Source organism: Zingiber officinale, chromosome 10A (genome assembly GCF_018446385.1).
Source record: "Zingiber officinale cultivar Zhangliang chromosome 10A, Zo_v1.1, whole genome shotgun sequence".
In the NCBI taxonomy this organism is placed as follows: domain Eukaryota; kingdom Viridiplantae; phylum Streptophyta; class Magnoliopsida; order Zingiberales; family Zingiberaceae; genus Zingiber; species Zingiber officinale.
This window is the reverse complement of record NC_056004.1, coordinates 3,829,159-3,852,967: the sequence shown is the minus strand read 5'-3', so window position 1 is coordinate 3,852,967 and position 23,809 is coordinate 3,829,159. Positions and strand designations below refer to the sequence as shown.

The following is a 23,809-nucleotide window of genomic DNA, read 5'->3' as shown; positions in this document are numbered from 1 at the left end:
TCAGAGGCTGTGGCACTTTTTATAATATGGATTCTCAAAGCTTTGTGCCAGGTTCCACTTTTGTCTCTTTGGAAATCAATTAGTAAGACTTTATTTTGCTTCAGCTGATGGCCTAGAAGCCATTTTTTGTCTTCTCTTTTTAAAATATATTTTGGCAGGTTGGTCTTAGGTCTTAAGTGCCATAATTAACTTCATTTTAAAAGAAATATTGTTGAGTCGTTGAGCCTGAAAGATTTTACTACACCAAACGACTTATAATTTTTTTTAAAAAAACAATATTTAAAAGTTTTCATCCAATTTGATCAGATTTTAATCAAAATTGGATCCAGTTTTGCCTCCGAGAAACTGTGTTTTTAATCAAGCAAAATTTAGGATCATGTAAGAAGATTGAAGACTAAAAGAGGAGAGTAAGAAAATAAATACATACCAAATGCAAGCCTGCAATGATGTGCAGAAAAGGTAGACACTGGACCAAATGAGTGCATCATGTAGCCCCGAAATCATGAGTCCCTTTTTTTTTTTGCTCCAATTGATGTTAAAATCGAGACAGGATTGAACGAGCCCAACCGGTTAATCTAAGGACCAGAGGTCGAGCTGGTACGATCAGGTTTGGGACCACACTGCCTCACTGTCTGGCTCAGCTTTAAGTGCACTGATCTTGGTCAAACGACCTATTAAAGCTGCGATATGCAGTCAGGCATCACCACCATGAAAAGGAAGCCAAGTCTGCGACCAGACACGATTGATGGTACGTTCTTGTGTTGCATTTATTCTAAGAAGCAGATGATTTCGCCTGCTTCATGTTTGCTCAAAAATGTGAATCCGCTTAACGGTCCCCCATGTGATAACCCCCATCGATAGAAGAAGGTTCATCAAGAGTTGCTGAGTGTATGAAGGAATGAAGGCACATTCCCTGAGACTCAAACCCTTTCCACTACAAATAAACTATTATACATTTATCATCTATGTGAAACCCTGAGCAAATGCCAACAACTCCACTTCTGCTGTTCACCTAATGCCTTTCTAATTGCCACATTTTTCCGATAAGTTTTGATCCTTTATTTCACATAAGTTTTTTAATTAATTAATATTAGAGATTTAGCTGTCCTTTAAAAGAAATAACAATTTTGTAGGAAGATAGATCTAATGAAATCTCTGAGTGTCGGTGCATACAGATTTTCTATATCATTATCGAGAAGATATTAGTGATTTATATATATATATTAAATATTAATACTTTAAATTTTATTTTATTTTTTATTTTTTCTTTAGCAAGAGACATAGTAGAAGGAATTAATTCATTTGAAAATCAAAGACCATAACAATGAGTCATTGAGCCGCACCATTTAGCTGTTAATTCAACTACATTCAGGTCTTTTCTTGTTTTCATCCACTAAATTTCTCTTATTGTTCATAGGATTATTTAACATAATAGTAATTGTATAATTATTAGTTATGATAACCGCATCTACACCATCGACAATAATATCATCACCTGCTAATACAAAAAAGAAAGTAACTAATAAATATGACAGGACATCGAAATCAAACTAATAATTTGCATTCATATCTACATTATAGATTCTAAAATCCAGATATATGTTTGTATTAGTTAATTTTTATATATTGAATTTTCCAATTTTTAGTTAGATCGATGAAAACTGATTTATGATTCCATATATAATTTGAGCTTTTCAGATTCAATTTAAGGTTAGATTTTGGTAACCGTATATCACTCGTCCAAATAGTCCAGGATGAGTATCATCCGCCCCACAACAAAATAATCATAGGGTTGTTTTATCTTAATGCAAATCATAGGGTTATTTTATCTTAATACATCAGCCTTTTACATGAAAAAAGTCAGACATCTAATGTGATTAAAAATTGATCTTAAAATCTATTCAAATAAATACCTATATAGGTATCAAGTACACCAATCCGTGGAATTAAATTTTGATAACCATGATTATATGCCTAGGATATCTCAATCTTCACCGATAGATCCCTACTGGGCTAAGGTTTGAATAAGATGAGATCGGACAATTAGTGTGAGAACTCCAACACTTCACATGGCATCTTAATGACGTTTAGTCGGCAATTGGACTAAGGAAGAGAAACCTAGAAGAGCTATCATACAAGCTAGTACTCGAAGACATCGTACCTTCAAATGGTCATCTGAATGGAACAGACCATCTGTCCTCTGTGTAATCCTTTTCCTTTTTTATTTTGTGCTGCAGAATACAAACATGAAAAATTAAAATACTAAGAGCAGTTAATACCCGAACACAACCAACCCCCATTTTATAATAAGATAGCGGTGGTTGATGAGACTGACTTACGCTTTTTCTAACACAGCAGTACCTCATTCATTTGTATAAAAGATTTAGCAGGTGAAGTATGAGAGAAAAATAGATCAAAAGATAATTTTTCCGTCCAAAGTAGCTTGTTTTTTTCCCCAGTGATGAACACATCCAACTCCGAAACATGTAAACATGTTGGAGACATTTATCTTTCGAGTACGTGGATGACTAGAGTAACATGTAGATTCTCTGCATACATAAATCAAAGTGGAGCATTAGTTAATTAATAAACCCTACTTTGCGACATTGACCGTGATCACTGATTTCATGCCACAACACAAGGCAATCATGGAGCGGAGAAAGAGGTGGCCACTTTGGACCGTTTTGGTTATTGCCGCTGAGCGCTGTCCCTTGTCAGATTAAATGAAGAGAAAACCCACCGCTTGAAGCAACACTACCGTTACCGCAACACAAGGAAGCAACAACTACTGCTATCTGTTACCTGATGCTTGATGCAACCAATTTAATTGACGCTAGAGATCAGGACTCTTCAGGTAAAGGGCAAGCGACCATCACAGAAAGGTAGGAGCAGCTTTTGCCTTCCATATCCCATTCCATGCGGTGGCTTCCTCAGGTAAGGCCAAGCGACCATAACAGAAGGAAGCAACAAAGTAATATATCCATCAGTGACAACAGTCTGCTTACTACCTTCTCTTGGTACGTGGCCCCCTCTCGCGGGCATTCACACTCCGATAGCATGGAGAATCCCACGCCCTGCGTGCAGGGGATGTTATCATGCTTCTCCTTAGTCGCCAGCAACGTATATAACACGCACGCCTACCACACTCTTTTACCATAGCCCATATAAGCTCGCCATTGACATCATGTCACGTGGAAGGTAGCTCAAAGGCAGACGGAAGTATTCATTCTCCCTCTTTGTTTAAAAATATAGAGATTGACTGCAGAATATGTGCGAGAATATATTCTATAATATCGAGCTTTGAGCTAGGCTTCTTACCTCATCCCATCGCATTAAATAAGGCAACTGAACCAAGGTAGCCGAAGTTGGTTGAATGCTCCTATCACTGTTTCTCTTTCTCTACCACACTTCTCCCATACCTGAATCGTACTAAATCACCATAGCCAACTGCAGGCAAAGGTAACACAGAAGGATGGGGAATTGCCAGGCAGCGGATGCGGCAGCGGTGGTGATCCAGTACCCGGGCGGGAAAGTGGAGAGGCTACACTGGCCGACGACCGCTGCCAATGTCATGAAGAGCAACCCAGGGTACCACGTGGCCCTCGTAACCCTCGACGTCCCGCCAAATGAGAGACACGATGGCGGCGTTGGGATCCGGATTACCCGGGTGAAGTTGCTCAAGCCCAAGGAAATGCTTCTGCTCGGCCAAGTTTACCGGCTGATCGCCTCTCAAGGTTCTTATTTCCTCTCGTCTTTATTTTTCTGCCATGCTGATTGCTGTTGTTTAGTCGTCCGGCGTGATCTAACGGCGAACATTTGTGGGGATTTTCTTGGTCAGAAGTCGCAAAAGCTCTGAGGCGAAGGCAATATGAGAAGCTGAAGAAAAGCCAGAAAGAAATGATTATGAAACAGAAACAGCAGCAGAAGCAGAACGGAGATGAAACACAGGAGGATGCAGAAAGAAGACATGAGGTATGACTGCAACAATTGCTACAAAGATATTCTTGCATATAAGTTTCACAATATATCAACTACTAGCGTCTAGAACTGTAGCTAAATCAATAGGTAGATTGGCAAAACAAATAAAAATGATGAAAAAATCTCAGATCTAACCATTAAACAGGAATTTGTCACTCAACGATGAAGAAAATTAATGAGTCGCTCAATGCAACAGATGTTAATTTGCCTACCAATCAGCAGTTGAAAGACACAAAACAAACGGAACATGAACTTGAAATGGGAGCATACGTCTCATTTACTGATGTATACATAATGTTTAGGTTGAATTCAGAAATAATGATTGCAACACTATTCTGTTTGAAATGAACAGGTAACAAGACAAGAACAAGATCCACTGAAGAACACACAGACGACAATGAGAGGCAGACAATGGCGTCCTTCGCTCCAGAGCATCTCAGAAATGTCAGGCTAGTTGTGCAATAGTTTACAAAACATAAAATGAAATCTTGACAGAATTCAAAGATAGATCTCAACCATTAACTAATCTTGTGTGTCTGATGTGTTCATGAATAGTTTAATGTATACCATGAAAATTTGAGATACAGGGTAACGTTGCCAGAGGAAAACCAGCCTGTAAAGATAGATTTCCAATAACGGTTGATGCATGTATTCCCCAGATTGATTTCAACAGGGAAAACATATGTAATCATAAACTAGAATTGACGGAGAATGAATTTGGGGTTTTTCAATCCTGTAGTCAGAACAATTTTACAATTACAACATCCTTATTCAGTTATCAGTAGAACCAAAAAAAAAATCATGTGAATGCTCAATGATCAATAGGCTGTTGGAAATTCTATTTTTGCCTATCCAGGATGAGATAGTTTTGTAGTTTCTAATTTCTCAAAACTATATTGATAATCATTCACAATTTTTCCTAACCAGTTACCATTTGATTCCAGTATCATTTTGATCATATCACAATGTTATCTCATTCTCATCATGTACGCATTGTTCATTTCTTAAAGATGTCTCTTAATACCAATCAATGTTCTTTCTTGCACCAATTTTGTGTCCTGTCTGATTGTCCAGTAGGCATTTAACAGCTTGACACACTGAAGAAGATATAAAAATATTGTTAAATAGGATTCTTTAAAGATCGGTCTTCCGATAATTACAAGTAATGAATATGGAAAATTAATATGGTTTCAGTTCCACGCCTTCTAAATAATGAGCATTTTCCCTTCTAACAACCTTCTTATTCCAGAAAATAGTAGCATGTCTGGGATGATGCCAAGACCTCTTATTAAGTGAGAAAAAAACACCAGTTAATGTCATGCTAATGGTAGGACAAGGGTTTCCCGAGGTCTTCAATTCTAGGGGTGAATTGGATAAAAAAGACTAGGAGCAAAGCGGTTGAAACACTTCCTTAGCCAACCAATGTGCACATGAGCTCATGATCTGGGATAAGGTAAGAAGCCTTATTGCCAATTCCCTACACCCCAATACTGAAATGGTTTGCATGGCTGGGTAATAAAGGGAGAGAGTCAACACTTCACACTTAATCAACTGAAGAGCTATTAGGGAGCCTGTCTCAATAATTTTTTTTTCCCTAAACCCCTTGTTCCATGCAAACTCTAGGCGTGTTCATAAGACCTCCTATAAAGAGAATGAAGGTTGGACACTCAGTGTTCATGGAACCTCCCATCAAGAACCCAAAATCATTGCAGCAAATCCCTCCTAAGCTGACAAAACCATAGAGAGGTGACAATGGCGTGTTTATAATATTTTTGATAAAGCCCAGCCTATCTAAAACTGGCGTCGATGATGAAACAAATAGTAATAATGCAAAGTTAGAGCCATAAGGAGCAAGGATCCTTAACTTCCGTGGGTAGTAGGCATGAGAAAACGGAATAGACCACCACGAGCTCCTTCTGATTATCATGATGGCCGGTGGAAAACTTCCATGGGGTCAGGTTTTTAAAGGATCGGAAACTTCCAATTGCCATTTTCTGCTAGTGCATCGACCACGGATAGGGCAATCCTTGCAGCCAGTGAGTTGCTTCTTGGTCTGGTTAAGAACAATAAGGAGAAGCAACGGGTTCTCTCGAATTTGCTCTTAATATGATTATGTATTTCTAAAATCAACTTTGGCACAAGAATTCTATTTCCAATTCTCTTAACTTCGACAACATTATCCTTGTGATCCTTATCTAGCACTGCAAAAATAGATAATCGGATTCCCCCTTAATTTCAATTTCAATTTCAATTGTCAATCAATCAAAATCAGTAGCCATGCACTGCGTCCTAGAAGAATGATATTCACACTCTTAACAGATATAATTTGTTGGCAAAGAACAACCCACTGTGTTCCAGAAGAATGGTATTCGTACTCTTAAGTCTTAACAGACATAAGAAATGAAGTTTCCAATTTGTCAGGAAAGAACTACCCATTGTATTCCCGAAGAATGATATTCGCACTATTAACAGACATAAGAAATGAAGTTGCTAATTTGTTAGGAAAGAAATACCAACCTCCTCGCCGAATACCTCTTTTGCTCCTGGCAAGATTCTTCCGAGCTCGCCCTCAGACAAAGAACAAGCAGTATCAAAGATCACAAAGCCAGGATGGGATCAGGGTAGAGGTAGGCCGGCTGCTGCGACGCGGCTTGCCAAACACTCCCAGCGGATGCATCGAGGGCGGCACTGATCGAAGAAGCTGTGAAGTGAATTGGTCGGATCGCGAAGCGAAACAGGGATGGATCAGATGATTCGAGAAGCAGAGAAGAAAGAGAAATTGGCCCGGCTCAACCGCATCAATCCTAGTGGGTTGGGCCGGATAACGACTGAGCGAGGCCCAATGAGACAACATAGGCCGACAGCCGGGCCCATCCAATTTGAGTTGGCCACCACCAGTTGCATGATACAATGCTAAGGACAGTTCAAAAAGAACACTGATTCATCTTTATTAATGTCTTTCCGTATCAATAGAAATCTTAATCCAGGCTACTTTACGTAGCCTTTAGCCCTTTACCTGCATTTGGAACATCGAAACAAAGTCCACATGATCCATTTGCTTTCCCCCAGAGCTCTTTCATCACCAACAATGAATTGTCTCTGTCATCTACCACTTCTCCAAACTTAAGGTTCCCCACGGCCATCAAAGTGTCTTCTCCAATTGCACACCATCATGGCAGAAATAAAAAAGAAAAGAAAAGAAAAGCCAAAAGAAAAAGGCAGGGGCATGGCTTTAACTAGTTGACAGGTAGATAGGTAAGAGCTACTGATGATTATGAATAAGACCTTAACTTCTTCATTCTTATTGCGGGGCAGAGTCATTGCAGATATTTACTATATGTCCACTTTGGTTACTTAGTGAACGAATATTTATGCTTTTTACCCTCCTCCTTCAAAGCGTGTACTGTGATACAGTTCTACATCTAGAGGTTATCATTCATCTGCACGAATTGTGAACATTGTGTTATCATGCTGACTTGGGGTTTTTTATATCTCAGGACCTACTTCATCAACATTAGCATGAGGTACATATATAGTTCCTGTAGAGAGAAACAAAAGTTTGAAGCATCCTTTATCAAATCACGCTTGCCTTTAAGTAAATATCCTTTGAGAAAGAAAGGAGGCTAAAGAGAGTATTTAGTGGCGAAAAGTCTTCGGCTTTAGGGCTTTGGGGCTTTGGGCTTGTTCTTTGGATTCCTTGCTTTGAGGTCAAAGAGAGTTCCAAAAGGCTGTGGAAATCTAGGAGGATGTATAAGCAAGAAAGTCTAGTGCACTTAAACAGGAAAAAGGAAGAAAAAAATAGAATATCATCTGCTTTTATTTTTCAGGAAAAAGAAAAATATTCACTCCTTTGGAAACATGTCAGGCATGAGGGAATCTGTCCACGATTTTCAATTTTAACAGCTTCATTTATTTTATCAGGAAAGAGAAAGTTCAAGGAATACCTGAACAGGGCTAGTTAATAAGATATATAACCATCTTATTACAAATCGATAGAAATATACACTAGATAGATGGTTCTGTTCATATCATAGGTTTTAGATCACTTGACCAAACTAATTAATCATGTTAATTTCGAGTGATGAAGTAGATCTTGCTCCGAATGACACTGACTCGACTTAAAGTTTTATCAATACTAAGGGCTCAAATTACCCTTCGATCGGGATGATCGTCTGCGCTAGCCTAAAATATTGATCCCCTCTTAATTTTGACATTGATCTCCCAGACTCTGATCCACCTTATTCACCACATCACACAACATTGAACTCATAGAGTGATTCCTCCGTAGTTAGTATAGTTAGTAGTTGAATCACCATCAACCATCAGTCCATCACCATCGTCCTTGACTACTTACTGAATTATTTATCCATGTAGCATGCATTATTCCTCCTCGACTCCCACATTTTTCCTCCTCTAAAGACTTTGTTTGCTGGGGCAGCTTTACAGCTGCAATATAAGATTCAGACAAATGACATAGGTCAATTTGGTTTTGTTTGAGTTTGAACTTTCACGTCTTATTGGAAAGCAAATCCTTCGCCTATCTGTCCCACTCATTCATATAGCTCTCAAGTCTCACAAGACTATTCTATTAACTATACAAGCAAAGCAATTATGATAGTGTCTCCACAAGCAGTGATGATGATGATGATGAAGGATCTTAGACAGGTCAATGATGAACATGGATAATACAAACAGAAGCACGCAAAGAAATCAAGATCATCAAAGAACACAACTCCTAATCAAGGTCCCACTCACACAGATTCCAATTGCGCACAGATGTGTTTGTTGTTTCCCAGCGGATATGGATCTTGTTAGCACAGTCCACGAGTTCGTTAGTAGGCAGGGAATAAGGGGTAATGCGCGGCAACGTACCCGGCTTCTTGAGCTGTGCAGGTTGGACGCATTCCGACCAAGTCTCATGATTCCTCTGCCCGATCCATCTTCTTTCTCCATGCATCATGTTACTGTCCCCCACACAGATACTGCCACGGTAGCAGGCAGAGTGATATCATCTGCAATCGCAGAATTCATGAGATAATGATTAATCTTCACAACAGCTGTTGGTGTCTTAGGTAAAATTAATGCTTTGCTTGGCCAAAACTATTTTTCACTCGTTTTATCTCAGCAGCAGATTGTGATGCTGATCCGATATACTTGAATTTGACAAAGGAAATATCAGTTTTAAGGTATTGCAAATTTTAGGAGTGGGGATTTTAAATGACCAGTTGAACTTTATATAAAATGGAAAGAATTGCAGGAGCTCTAGGAACACAGCCTCAGGATGGGTGTCACTTCTTCAGGCTGACTGACAAGGCATGCTTCATAATTAACAATGGATACTCAACAACAAGGACTAAACAAAACAACAAAAAGAAAACGCTCATCATGCACATTCTGCCGAGGCAGAGGATGAGTCAGACAGAGTAGTTTGACCAGAAGCAATAGAACAGTGTGAGATCTGGAATGCCATAATAAGTTATCTTGTATCCTGCTTGAATATTGAATTTAGTATTTTTACAACAAGAACCACCAGCTGGAAGAGGCTCTCTTCCATTCAACAATCAATGCATTCTCTATTTGCAACAGACCCCACAGCCATCAGAAAGGAACACAAATCTTCACACTTAGCACTACACAAAATAATGGCAGACCCCCCTCCCTTTGGGGGATATGCGACTCTAAAGCCCAGGACACTTGGATTATTATAAAAATTAAAAAAAAACCAACAAAGGAAATGACTTCTAGGATTAAAAAGGAAGAGAAGAAAATTCCTTCCTCACTAGATTGGAAGCAAACCAAACTCCTGCATGAAATACTGAGGAATCTATAAAAACAAAATGATACTTAATCCTTAAATACAACTTGCTCTCTTATTCCCTAAGGTTCATATTTTATATTTCTAGCAAACTCATTCCATCAGCCACTCAGTGGCGATTCTGTTTGTTAATCTTCCTTCGCTTAGTCGGCAGAGATGAGGATGAAGATGTGAGCACGGAGTCCCTTTTAGATGGACAAGGTACCCTTTGCTGCGAGAGAATCAGTGAAGATTTGCTGAGCCTTCTTTCTACAACTGCTTGTTGCATTATTCGATAACAATTGGAGATTCTCTCCTAAAAAGACAAATTTGATACTATGACTGACCTATCCATCGATTAGCTCATGAATAAAAGCTACTGATCTTTCTAATCAGTTACCTCAGTAAGTCCAATGCACCATGTCGCTGCAATTGTAGGATTAACGACGGCCAGATCCTGAGTCTCATTTATTACACAGATTACAGCAGCTGCAGCAAGAGCCGACGGGGAATGGCTTGCAGTGTCAATCTCTGTTGCAACATGGAGTTCAGATCTAAGCATTATATCAGTTAAAAATCGATATGACACCCAAAACCAATTTTATTACCTCGCATTGCTGCTAATATGATTTGTGTGGCCTTCGAAGCCAAGACTCTTGCTCGTTTACCAGATGAATCAATCTTACAAGCAAAGAAATCAACAAAACTGAAGGGAGATACAGTTTGAAGCTGCCAATCTAATGCAGTGAGCACAAGAAGCTCCATGCGAAGCACAGTACGAGGCTCGAAGATGAATTTTGCATCCTCAACCTACACAATCAACCCAACTCAATTCATGCTCAGATAAGTTACAAAAGCTGCTGTACCATTACTGGTCTTAATGAGCTCAACCACCTGCAGGTCCAAAAGGGTCGGAACGAGTGTTTCCTCCATTTTTGCCCCTAGAGAGAGGCAAGCCACTGATAGAAGTTGCAGTGCCCAACCATTTTGCTGCATTTTGATACAACAAACAATAAGACCCTACAACACAGTTTAGATTCAACCATATTGTAAAATAATCCTCTTATAATTACAACAAATTCCATCACTTTCCTGAATGTTAAATGATTCAGCATTAAGATGTATTTACTTCATCATCGCCGATAATTCGAATGTCTTAAGAAAAAACAATACACACTCAGGCCTAATAGATAATAATTTATTCAGCATAAAAGACAAATATTGGTGGCCGTCCGATTAGATCGAGATCGATCTACCTGCAAGCGGTGAGAAGCAAGGAAACGATCCACGTAAATAACGGCGAGGTACGCCGTCAGTGGTCTGAACCGATAACAAGCGCGCACCTGAAACCAAACCAAAACGTCCGTTAGCCCCACTCCCGGCGCATGTTAGCGAAACGTTGCGGGTAGTTCTAGGATGCGCAGCGCGCCGGAGGCAGCACCTTAAGAATCCAGTCGACGGCGTCGCGCCGGGCGGCTGGGTCGACCGACTCGACGGGGAAGCGAACTGAACCAGCCGTGTCCGCGGCCGCCTCCTCGCCCTCTACGGAGATGGAGTCGCCGGCGTCGCCGCGGTAACCGGCGAGTTCGCCGGCGTCCTCCGTGCAGTGGAGGTCGAAGCAGCCGGAAGAGGCGGAGGAGGTCGACGTCGAGGGCGGCATGGCTGGAGAAGAGGAAGCAGGATCCTCATCGCTTTTCCATCACCGCGGAGCACCAGACCCCGGTAGAGACGGGACGGAGTCGAGACTGAATGAGTAGAAAGCCCGGCGGTAAGTATAAGGACGAAATCGGAGATGCGAAAATAGATAAAGCGTCTACTACTCCCACTACCTCTCAAGTGAGAGGTTTGAGCGTTTATATAGCGATATCTAACTTAAAGTCACTAAAAAAACTCTTTATAACTCATAGAATATGGTGTAAATAAATATTTATTGTATCTCAGTCGATTTTCTTTTCTTATTTTATAGTTCTAAAATTTACAACTCACTTTTCAATTCACCTTGTTGTAATTTACCATGCCGAGGAACAATTGATTGTCGTTGAAGAGTTCTTGTGCTTTGTGTTTGTTTCTTTGTGGCGCAGTACTAATTATTTACGTTGATGTCAGACCAATCTTTTTTGCTTGCAGTTTACCTTGAGGCAAAGACTAGTCTTTTACCTGTGTTCAGTGTTCACCTGCTCAGGAATAGGAAATAACATAAAAGAAACTTAGGAAAATATTCTATTTTCCTTATTTATTTATTTATTCGCAAGGAAATAAAAGGAGAATGAAATCAATCTATCTTATATTTTATTTCTATCGGGATAAAGGAGGAGTTGATATGATGTCTGACTCGCCGTCTATGTCATTCTTCCGCGACTAAGAGAATCCGGGCGTCTCAAAGTGAATACACTTAGGATGTCTGGATCACTTCCGGATGTCCTGACCTGTTAGGAGCACGGACGAATGATGTGAACAGCCAGTCGAACACCATATCAACTCTCTTGGATAATGGCAAGTAAATTTACAAAACACAAGATGAAAGACCCATTCCCTTTCTATTTCTCCCCAAGCAAACACCCCATTAGTTTTTCAGAGTTTGAACGTCTAATTTGTCAGTTCAATTGGTTTAATCCAGTATTTAAAAATGAATAAAAAAATCAGTACCTATTATATTTAATTTTCAATTAGAAAAAAGAGTTCATAAACTGATTAATCAGAGAGCCTTAATCTTTGCAACGTGCAAATCGACTTTGCTTCTGTGCAATTAAGCCTTAAAAAGAATAATATAGCTTATAAGTTCATGCTCAGTGGCAGATATCAGAACAATAATTGGTATACATCCAAAAAATGCCAAGTAAAAGAACAAAAAATGGTCATGTGTGAGCTCCATAAATTCTGACCTTCTCAGAGAAGCTCAGATTCCATCACAAACTGATCTACTATATCCATGGATCAGTCTGATGGTTTTCAGGCACCACTGAAATAAACAGGGTTGGGATTCCATACCAGTTGGTTTGGCACAAAATCTAAAACTATATACGTTCAGATTTAAGGTTGGGGTTTACATATTGCAGTTAGTGCTTACCCATTGTTGAATTGCATTTTGGATACTGCAATTCTGGTTCCAGTTGTTGCTAATCTTCTTTCAACTTGGAGCCTGGGAACATCATTAATTGTTAGCAGAAACACAGATAATGAGAGAAAAAAAGGTAGAAAAAAAAAGAGTTATTGAGCTAGTTCTTTGCATTGTGTGAGGTTATCTTATTCGAAAATTTTCATCTGTTATATGTACTTGAATTGCAAAGATTGAAATAAAGAATTTCCTTTTAAACCATTTACCACACTGTTCTGGAAAGGAATACATTATCAGAAGCATGATTTGGTGTGAAACTTGATCCCTGATTAATCTCACCTACTGTCTTTCTACTAGGTCCCTTGGTTATCCACCAAAAGAGGTTACAGAGTCTTGAATGCTCATATCGACGCAGCGTAAGGTCACAAACAACAAAACAAATGGTAAATAGTACTACTCGATCGCTGCCAAAGTGTCAGTCTAAGACATGAAGATAACTAATGCAACATTTATGTTTCCTGGTTATTTTATTAAGAATAATTTTTCCCTAGTACCTGTTGAGTATAAATAACATAATTATCTCACACTAAATGACAATATATCACGTTGAACCACAATATCCAAACCAGGTGCATGCCTTCAGTGGATATCAGACAAAAATACAATAGATATAGGATTAACAAATCTCCATTTATTCAGTTCTCATGGTAAAAAAAATACAATGTATAGACAGAGTTTGGTACATCCAGAAAAGCCAAAGATGCCAAAGTTTTCTTGTCTTTTGAGTTTTAAATATATGCCAAACTATCATTTATGCACGAGGCAAATGAATCACAAGATCTAACTTTACCAATATAGAGAGATTAAGAAACTAGGGGAGCTTATTTAATGAGCAGGAACTTTTATCTTTATGCTTGTGTTCAACCTTCCTGAAACTGTTGAAATTGGCCATGATCATAGTTGAGAATAATAATAAAATAATCTTATATGTAAGACTTTTAACATGCTAACTAATAGCCACCTTCCTGAAATTGCTGAAATTGCCCATGGTCATAGTTGAGAATAATAAAATAATCTTATATGTAAGACTCTTAACATGATAACTAATAGTGAAATATTCCAAAAGAGATTCTCTCTAGCTATGGAGCATAGTTATCTATCCACAGTCTGCTATTTACATAAAAAATTTATATATATAAACTCGCTGAGCCCATAAAAAGGATATTTTGATCATGCGTTCTTGGTCGATAGTTATATTTGAACAATCAATTGAGAGGCTGAGTAGATAAACACATTTGCTTGCCTTTCCATAGCTTGAATCATACAGCACCTAATAGTCTGTAACTCATGGAATCAGAATGCCTTATCAATTAAAATCAGCAACAGCAACAACTGGAGCTACAAAAAAAAAAAACAATCTCACAGAACACATAGTTCCAACCTGACACCCTGCTAGGGAAGCATCAATTCTCATTGTCGAGGTGCTACCCAAGTCCCAAGGTGGTGAAATTCATTTGGCAGCATGTATATTTCCATGAACGGGGAAAAAATAACCGACTCCAAGAGCTCTTATATATTCTCTGTTTGTGGGATTATCCTCCTCAAATGTCTTGTATTACATAGGACAATAGGACCCACCACCACAGAAGGTTTATCCTCAATTTCAGAGATCTATTTCTTTCTATCCATATCTGGTAAATGGATGCAGCAAACTCACCATCAGTAAAAAAATATTTTAGCCCACTAATACTATTGCTAGTAACATGCCAATTCCACAACATATCTCAAATCAGATCAACCAGGCTATGAAAGCATATCTGGACCATCATATTTACACATTTTAAATGGTTATCAATGCTAGTTTTCAGTGAACCTAACTGGCACTGTCCTACCCTTGATACACTAAGTACTATAAAAATTTCCTCGTTTTGAATAAAGTAGGGAAGGAGTGTTATCCTAGAAGTAAAAAGAAAAGGATTTTTTTCTCATACGATTTTTTTCAAACACCTTGAACGCAATATAGTAGAGAGGTAATAATTGAGAAGATAAGAGTACGGATTCTTTTGCAGTGAGGGACCGGAATCAGACTCTTTTGGCAGCTCTGCCATCGACCGTGAGCCGGACCATGAACTACACAGTCTACTCCCACATCTGACACTTCTGCGTCGTCCCCTCCCTCCATGTAATACCAACGTCATTTTGTTTCTTCTGGACCGAGAACAGACGAACAGAGAGAGGAACAAAGAGTTTGAATTTGGTTTCCGTTATCGATTTGATTGATACAAGTAAAGCTCTTCCGAACAAGATTGAAGAGGGGCAAGGAGGAAGATCTCGAATGCCCTAAAAAGAATAAATATTGTATCTCAAACTTTAGCCTCAATTTGATTTGTAAATCAATTTGCAACCATTTTATTTGATCACGGTGTTAATGTTTTGGGGGATTTAAGGCTTTTTCAGTCATGTCTCACTGATACGAACTATTTTCTTTGTCATTTCATCAGTTCTGAGACGAGTTCAGTCTTGTCTCACTGAAATGCTTTCTGCAAGTGTTAGAGCATACATAATCAAGTAAATAACATTCCGTTTTCAGAAAATGCATTGAATAGATTATTTCTGACATCGTTCACCTCAAAAAAAATGATACGGCCAAATAGATCGAAAATTTGTCTACTCCTAAGTATAGTAAGATCTTCATATGAAGCTGATGTACACTGGAACAACCAGTGTGACTTTAAAAAAAAAAATCTACAGAGGAACAGGCAATGGCATCGGAGAGGAGGAAGCTAAGAACATGATAGCAGCTAAAAGAAGATGTTTATCTCCTTCTCATTCATCTCAAATACATGATCACGAGCCTCCGTAAGAGCTACCTGTATAGTTAGTCAATTTCAATTGTGGAAAAGAAATACTGAAGCACAGATGATGGATGCAATAGAACCAACCTGTCCGTATTTGGTAAGGAAATTGCTTGTAAGGTTCAATGATGTAACAGCAAGATCTTCATTCGCCTTTAATGCCTGAGCTAGAGCAAAAGCTCCTCTGTCCTGTTTGCGGTTTAACTTGTTGGTTATGATGATTGTACATTCTAGGAACTTGGTCTGATCATATTACATTTTGGGCAATGAACTTACTCTTATCTCATTGAAACCTAAATCAAGTGACGTTAGAGCTTCGTTAACAACTTTTAAACTGCGTGCTAGACAGACTGCACCCTGTAAAGAATGATTGGTAAAACATCAAGACAGACTGTCTATGGTGAAAAAATAGTACTTCTTTGCTATGCACAGGTGAATATACATCATCTCCAAGTCCATTTGCCCGTAGATCCAAAGTTGATAATGTCGTATTGTACTTCAAACAGTCTGCAACATACTCAACGCCCTTTGGTCCAATCTGCAAAACATGCTTGATATGAACCAGAGGTAGCAGGATAGATCTTAACATAATCAAACTCATGATACCTGACACCAACCAAGCTTCAATGTTTCTATTTTCCCATGGAATTTTAGAATTTCACATAGATCTTTTGCTCCATCGGGACCGATAGGGTTATAGCTTAGCTCCAGCTGTGAGGCTAATAAAATCAGATTTGACCGCTAAAAAGTAGTTGTACCCCATTGTACGATACAAGACCATGCTGAATTCCAAATAGAAGGAAATAGCAGAATAACAAGTTAGTGGATTACTCACAGTTGTAATGACAGAATTATCTTTCAATACTTTAGCGATCATGCTCACTCCACTTGCATGGATGTTATTACCTCCCTGAAAACATATATTTTCAAAACTGATCTAAGAAACTAACACTCCAACAACAATTATGCAATAATCAACCAGTTGCAGGTAGGTGCTTTCAAATAGTTAGAGTCACATAAAAATAGGGAAGAGGAGAGGCATTACATAAGGCCTAAAGGCATAAAAATGAGGTACTTCAATATCAAATCGCACTAATATCACAACTATTACTTCTTTCCAAAGATCCATTCTTATGGGAACCTCCAATATTACCACAAATATTACTTTTCTAAAGACCCATTTCTATGGGAAACTATAAATAAGGCACATTGAAGACCAACCATTAAAGAATAATTAATAAGTTGCATATGAGTAAGAGAATACTGGCCCAATTCAATAGCAATCCACTACCAGCATATACAAGGATAATCTGTCAAATCCCACGGGTGCTCAGTTGGCTAGAAGGTGACAGACTTGCTACAATGGGGCAAGAGATCAATTCCCAATGGGCGCATGCCCTCGAAGAAAAATAACTCCTCCCACTCCTGGTCAGCTCTAAGCTGACTTGTGATTTACTGCCCTTCACATAACCTGGGACAGGTTGTGAGGGGCGCCTGGGATGAACATAATATCTTTTGCTACAAAAGGATTATTCATCAAAGAAAATAAAACCATAAAACAAAACTGAGATTTGAAGATCATTGTTAAAGATCAAAGTGGGGAAAAATTAGCAAAAATGCCCTTAAAAGTTAGTAATCATATATTTAAAAGAAATGTATCCAGAAATAGTGGAGAAGGAATATACAAAAATGTGCCGTGAACGAACTCTTATGGAGCTACAAAAATATAGCCACACAAATTGCTATGTAAATTATTCATAAAATCAATACTCTTCTTTATTCACCATTTCTTAGACGAGATGATATCTGTCTTATAATGTTTCAAGTTTTTACTGGAACTGAGGGTGATGACGTAATGGCATACATGCAGAAAATGCAAGAACTTGTACTAACATTCTTAGAAGCCAAGAATGCATGAACTCTGCATTGGGGAAGACAAAACTGCTCAATTTTCCAAAATATTAGACCTGGAAAATTCCAGTTCCAGCATGAATAGAGTCAATAGACTTCCCCAGTGACTATGATCTTACTAAACAGGATTAAAAAAATATTGAAATGAAACAAAAAAAGATAAGTAAAACACGAGCTAGTTGACACAACTGACCAAGATTTTCTGGAAAGACTGAAATAAATTTTCTGAATACAAAGTTACAAACTTGAGGACAGTGTATTAAAACCAAGGTTAAAAAGGCAATTATAAAAACATCCATAGAAAGGGGTACCTGCTAGGAAAAAAGGTAGCTGATCAACCACCAGGTACAAAGAAAAAGAAGGAAAAAAGAGTAAAAAGTGTACAAGTGCCAGATAACTCATCAATGGCTTCTTTAAATACCTATAAACCTTATGATAAATAACTTTATGAATCAACTCTTACCAAATCTATTGTAGTTATTGTGCGGTTCTCTTTTAAAGCATCTGCAATCTTTTCAGCTCCCTGTTAGTATTACGTGATAAAAAGCTACATAAAACTTCAAATAAAATGCATCCAAATAATATATCACCAATGAACTTGAATAGAAGCATGGTTGCAATGAAAACCTTGTAGGAAATTTAGCAATTAATATAATCCTTTTATGATTTGTGTCACATAAATTTGCTTATACTGCAGATGGAATTAATGATATGTGAGCACCCTAAACAAATTATCCATCAATCAATAACTAAAGGCCACATGATAATTCAAGTATACATGGAACCAAACTCAGCAACAAAACTAGACTTGATGCTCTAAAGGATGAACATTGGTTGCATAGCATGTGGATTCCCCCTAAGAGACAAAATTTTATCCATAAATTATGATGTGCTTGTAGTCTTATTCACATGCTTTGATATCTTGATGCTATTTTAACTTCCAAGGTAACCAGACAGGTCAAACCCTTGTGTGTGTGTGCGTGTGTAGTCCAAATGCCCTGAGATATATATGCACCTTAGATGATAATTTATGTTTCAGAAGTGAAGCAACAGAGCATAAATGCAACAATAGTCAATAACCACACCTCATCGCCAATGTCATTCATGTAAAGATTCAGCCATAGCAAGGACTTAGTTTTCTTAACATACTCAGCGATGCTAAAGGCGCCTTTGGGACCAATCTCATTGTTGCCAATATCTAGAAGTGTTATTTTTCCTAAACAAGAAGAAATGATTGATTGTGACAACTATATACAACAAACAATATTATATCAGCAACCAAACAAAAGAACCTTTATGAGCAGATAAACCAGATATCAATGCTCGAACACCTTCATTTCCAATAAGATTTCCATGAAGATGAAGTTCCTTGCACTGAGAATTTGTAGATGAGAAAAATACAAATGATTCAGTAGAACTTATTGTCGTTAAAACTACTACAGTTCTCAGGATTACATTCATGTTTTGCATTAATTAAGTAGGGCTTGTTCACAAGCTCTAGTTGGTTTCCAAGTCAAGCAGCAAAAAACCACATAGATTCTTTCAAAAAAATATTTTATGATGATTTAGACATTCTGGTCTTCTGATTTCCATTCTGGCAATCATCTCCAATTTCTTAATAATCTTTGATTCTAATGCAAATGTGTTGGCATTGACATAAATCTTCAATTCTTATGCATAGTGATGACATTGACAACTGTAATAAAGGATGTCATTTTTGCAGCAATACTTAAATGTGTTGCTTAAGTCTCAAAGACGTGAGATGAATTCACAAGCCTCATGAAAACTTTCTTTGTAACAAGCATAGTTCATAGAAATTTGTCCAACTTTTCTGAAATCAGTGGATGAGCAAAATCTTTTACCCCTTCAAGAGGAAGATGGTGTATGTTGTTTAACCATTTTCTTTGGAATTTGACATGGAATCAAATCCAATGAATACAATACAGGTACATACATATTGCATAGCAGTATAGATGTGAAAAGGTCAAGATCATCAAGAAAGATATGAGTTTGGATAAGATGAAAAATAATGATAGAGCAGCATCAATGCAATAGGATACTATAATTCAGTTCAATATCATATGTGAGATTGAACAAATGGGGAGGTCTATATACTTGAGTTTAAGATTATTAAGGTTAATGATCGGAGATAACAAGTCAATAGATTGGTTCTTTCATTTAATCAAGTTATGAGTTATATAGATTTACATCAAATGCAACTCTCAGTGAATGGAGACAAACTTTACAAAACTTAAAGAATAAAAATTGTCCAAATTCTGTGCGCGCTAATATAGAGATGTAAAGTTAGTTTGCTTATGCATTCAGTCATGTTTTCTTCTGTAGGGTCACATAAGCTACATTTCTATGCATTGGTGCACTTTATGGATTTCTATAAATTTTCACTTTGTTTCAAGCTATGTAAATCTTCTTGCTAAAATCAAAAGTGTAAATCCATAATCATTAAGCTGAACTCATACCCTTAAAGACTTATTTCCTTCAATTCCTTTGGCTAGACTTGCAGCACCAAGTGGACCACCATAGTTGCCACTATATTAAGATAGAAATATAGTTTTACATAATTGCTGAGAAGTAATACAATCAATAAATACTGGAAAGCCAACAGATCTGATGAAGTAATTAAATCTGCAAGAAAGAACTGCATGGATAGAAAATCTAAGTGTGTGTAAGTCTTATTAACTTGAGATGTATAGATCGAATTGCCTTATTCTCAACTAGTGCTCCAGCAAGACTTGCAAAACCCTATAAAATTTCACATGGAAATAAGGTGTAAGGAGTAAGGACATCAGAAACAAAGTGTAAAAGATCTAAGAATTTCATAAAAACATGAAAGATTGCCCAAGAATAAGGTCATACAGAATATTCAATCATATTATTGTTAAGCTCCAGCACACGTAAAGTTTGATTTTCTTTCAGCATATCTGCAATAACCCTTGCACCCTGCATAACATATTTAGCATTCAGACTTTACCAGAATCAAGAATCATTTTCTTCCTCAAGAAACAAACAACCGGAACTTGCAACAAGTAAAATTAAACAACCTCATCTCCAATACCCGAACTGTTTAGCTGGAGTTTCTGAATACCTCCATTCACCTTCAAAATATCTGAAAGGCACTGCATGGGAAATTCCACAATCTCAACATCTAATGAAAGGAAACAGGAATAATGTAAAGTAAAATAACATGTACAAAGACTTCTTGGTATATCATAACATAGTATATCATAAAAAATTTGACAACAGAAAATATCATAACATGAGGTATATCTCCCATGTGACATGATATGCTAATCACTACTTCATGCACAATTGGGCTATAAAGAAACATGGTTAAGAGTGATGCAACTAGGTAAATACTGAAATGAACAAAAAACAACAACAAATTGGAGAACTGCATCATCATCCAAGAAGGAAATCTAAAAACGAAAAATATATATATATTTTTACAAAGCAAGAATCATGTAAAACCTATAGTTATTTAAAACTGAAATAAATCAGACAAGCAAAGATAAATTCCATGGCAAGCAAATAATTATCTCATCACTGCTAGAACACAAATATATTAAAAAAAATCCACTACCCCATGAAAACCCCATGAAAACCGACCTAAACAAACTAAGATAAATACAGTCAAATGAACTACATAGTAGGGTATTTGCATTTAGCAACTACAATTAGGATGCTTGTATGCTAATTACTTTGTGTGAATTCCTACTATATCAACCTCAGTAAATTTATCTAATACCATTAAAGGATTTTGTCATTTACCATCAAAGAAATCATCTAATATCAAATTACCAATTAATGGTGATAATGAACTTTAATTTTTCTTGTATTCCAATACACTATTGTACTTCCAGCAGAATCAAATTGCATATTTCCAGATGAATAGGCGCAAACACAAAAATTAGTAAAATTAAAATTAAAACATGGACTTACCTTAGCTCCTTCATCGCCAAAATTATTTCCTGATAGGTTCAGAGTTTTAAGCATGGTATTCGTCTGAAGAACACCATCAAGTGCCTTTAGGCCAACTGCTGTAATCCCATTGCCAGAAAAATCCACTTCCTCTGCTGCCTGAAACATGGAAAAAAACTAATGAGATGCTAAACGACACTAAAAAAAGTTATGCTTAAATGTCTGGCTTTAGTAATGTCATACCTTTAAGAGTCTGGTTCAGCAATAGTTTACAGGTAGGAACAAGAAAAAAAGTAAGGTTATGGAAAGGAAGGAAAAGAACTAACCTGATTGTAACCAAGGCTTTCAGCAAGAAAAAACAGACCATCATCACCAAAGTTACGACCTAACAGAATCATGAATTTGTTAAATATCTACAAGTATTCCATTACCCTGGTAAAGTAAATGTAAGTTTAATCTCCTGGAAAAGTTATCTCAGCATATTCATTACCAGATATTAGATTTAGAAACAATTAGTTATAGAGTGAACAACTGTAATCACTTGCTGTAGATACATTCTAACAAGTTCAGTGTGCTAACCTGACAAGTCAACACTTCTGAATGTTCTAAGTTCCTTGGAAAATTCATTTAGTTTTTGCCTGGACTCTTTTTCAAGTTTTGCAGCACCACCTGATAGCAGGTTAGTCCCAGGGGAAAAGGACCACTTAAGTCCAGGCGACGGAGTTTTTTTAATCTCAGATGTTGAGCCCTTTGGTTTTGGCATGATTAGTTTTCCAGCCACCTTCCATAAAACTGTGTGCTGAAGGAGTAAATTAGCAGTGCCATCTGAATAACTAAAGCATGATGAAGCAAAATGGAATTCAGCAAAGCTAAATTCTTTTAGCATGATTACCAAGATAGTCAAATTTTGGCATCACAGAGGAACCATTCATATACATCTGACTTGAAGATGAACCAACAAGCTAGCATGAACACTAAAGGATGTCAAAAGACTAGCACTGACAACAATAGAGTAAATCAATAGATTTGTCTTCTCGATGCGCCTTTCTCAATGTAGGACGTCATGGATCATCATACCAGATAGAACATTACAAAATGCACACTATTTAAGCCAAATGTAAATTCTACCTTTGAAAGTCTCATAAAGTGGAGCATGATGAAGGTTTTAAACAAGATGAGGACCAAACATATAAATATTCTCAGGTTAAACCCACTTAGAGGCCTCAAAATTTCTGCTTCCATGCACCTCTGCAGAAAATCATGTGTATTTAATACATTTATGCATATACTTGTTTGCCCCGTCAAGTTCAACTTGCACTCCTAGATTTTGTCTAGAGGAAGAAAATAAGAACAAGGTTTTAAAACCACATGCATTGGTATGGTTCAATTTCCATTTTGAGAAATTCTCGCCTACATGCATATACTCCTAGATCAATCAATGTTCCACAAAGTTGAAGAAATCAATAAAGAGAAACAAGTCATTTATGTAGAACCTAAAGTCTGTTTGTAATCCAATCTCTTGAATCAGGAAAACAATCCTCATACCAAAACTGACAGCAAGCAACGCTCCAGCCGGCACAGCAAATGACGCAATTTCTTTCACGGGCAAAGATGGGCTGGTCGTATGTGCCTGAGACTGTCGTAAAACTCTCTTCCCTCCTCTTCCTCGTCCTCCTTCCCCGCCACCTAGGCTCGGCCTTCCATCGCGCACCTCGGCTGCGGCCCTGGGAACGAAAGCCACCGACGATCCAGCTCTACGGCTGGCCGGTAGACACGAGTCACGGAAGGAATATAGGAGGAAACCCTGTCCATGGCGCTGTTTGCAGGGAAGTCCATGCGTGGAGGGGAGTGGTACGGAGGAGGAGGAGCGGACGCCGGATCTGAGAGAATAGGAGGCGGCAAGGGCGTGAGTCTCCATCAAAGAGCTCAGCGAAGGTTCGCTTCCACTATGCGGTGAGCTTCGCTAGAGCTAACGAAGGCGCCGGCGCCGTCGAACTAGTAGGAATCCGTAATCGTCGCTGCAGTAGCAGCCGGAGAGGCAGCGATGGATGACGGCTCGGATCGGTTTCCTACACCGGATCAAGTTTCGACAAGGCACAAACCGTGTGGTGAACCACCTTTCGACCGAACAAATTTAATTGAACCGGCAGGTTATTTTTGCTTTTTTTTTATTCGAATCCCCCTATTCAATAGTCGTCTTCTTCCTCAAACCGCGCTCCGCCTCTCCCTCTCCTTTCCATACCATTTCTCCTCTCCGTTGTCTCTTCCATCTTCCATTCC

The 23,809-nt window shown here is 38.0% G+C and overlaps 3 protein-coding genes and 1 long non-coding RNA gene across 14 annotated transcripts; 1 reads left to right on the top strand and 3 right to left on the bottom strand.

Moving 5' to 3' along the window:
* Window positions 1-1,364: 1,364 nt before the first annotated feature.
* LOC122027345 lies at window positions 1,365-6,748 on the bottom strand. Of its 3 annotated transcripts, XR_006124372.1 has the most exons (4): window positions 6,496-6,748; window positions 2,340-3,876; window positions 2,162-2,231; window positions 1,366-1,495 (listed from the first exon to the last, which is right to left on the bottom strand). It is a non-coding gene; the product is annotated as an uncharacterized LOC122027345 (long non-coding RNA). The 3 variants fall into 3 exon arrangements; XR_006124371.1 differs by having other exon boundaries at window positions 1,365-1,495; window positions 2,162-3,876; XR_006124370.1 differs by lacking the exon at window positions 1,366-1,495 and having other exon boundaries at window positions 1,852-2,231; window positions 6,496-6,747.
* LOC122027344 lies at window positions 3,473-4,817 on the top strand. The gene is made up of 3 exons (XM_042586294.1): window positions 3,473-3,734; window positions 3,839-3,972; window positions 4,331-4,817. The coding sequence occupies exons 1-3, from the start codon at window positions 3,473-3,475 to the stop codon at window positions 4,430-4,432; spliced, it is 498 nt and encodes a 165-aa protein (XP_042442228.1). The 3' UTR covers window positions 4,433-4,817.
* A 1,870-nt stretch (window positions 6,749-8,618) lies between the features above and the next one.
* Window positions 8,619-15,185, bottom strand: LOC122028256 (cyclin-D1-1-like). 8 transcript variants are annotated; one of them, XM_042587282.1, is made up of 11 exons: window positions 14,883-15,179; window positions 14,269-14,518; window positions 13,167-14,165; window positions 12,840-12,911; window positions 11,771-11,946; window positions 11,214-11,517; window positions 11,029-11,115; window positions 10,667-10,762; window positions 10,381-10,582; window positions 10,173-10,303; window positions 9,443-10,088 (listed from the first exon to the last, which is right to left on the bottom strand). In XM_042587282.1, exons 6-11 carry the CDS (start codon window positions 11,430-11,432, stop codon window positions 9,903-9,905), a joined length of 921 nt encoding a protein of 306 aa, XP_042443216.1. In that variant the 5' UTR covers window positions 11,433-11,517; window positions 11,771-11,946; window positions 12,840-12,911; window positions 13,167-14,165; window positions 14,269-14,518; window positions 14,883-15,179; the 3' UTR covers window positions 9,443-9,902. The 8 variants fall into 8 exon arrangements, with proteins under 8 accessions (XP_042443223.1, XP_042443216.1, XP_042443218.1 ...); XM_042587289.1 differs by lacking the exon at window positions 9,443-10,088 and adding an exon at window positions 8,619-8,990 and having other exon boundaries at window positions 13,167-14,518; window positions 14,883-15,185; XM_042587284.1 differs by having other exon boundaries at window positions 13,094-14,518.
* Window positions 15,186-15,384: 199 nt separating this feature from the next.
* On the bottom strand, window positions 15,385-23,659 carry LOC122028005 (NLR family CARD domain-containing protein 3-like). 2 transcript variants are annotated; one of them, XM_042587019.1, is made up of 17 exons: window positions 23,075-23,659; window positions 22,109-22,321; window positions 21,856-21,914; window positions 21,551-21,688; window positions 20,653-20,727; window positions 20,468-20,551; window positions 20,292-20,353; window positions 20,071-20,140; window positions 18,886-18,961; window positions 18,679-18,809; window positions 18,057-18,116; window positions 16,518-16,592; window positions 16,289-16,393; window positions 16,125-16,220; window positions 15,959-16,039; window positions 15,770-15,871; window positions 15,385-15,697 (listed from the first exon to the last, which is right to left on the bottom strand). In XM_042587019.1, exons 1-17 carry the CDS (start codon window positions 23,445-23,447, stop codon window positions 15,629-15,631), a joined length of 1,869 nt encoding a protein of 622 aa, XP_042442953.1. In that variant the 5' UTR covers window positions 23,448-23,659; the 3' UTR covers window positions 15,385-15,628. The 2 variants fall into 2 exon arrangements, with proteins under 2 accessions (XP_042442953.1, XP_042442954.1); XM_042587020.1 differs by having other exon boundaries at window positions 22,109-22,328; window positions 23,075-23,211.
* Between the last annotated feature and the right edge of the window lie 150 nt (window positions 23,660-23,809).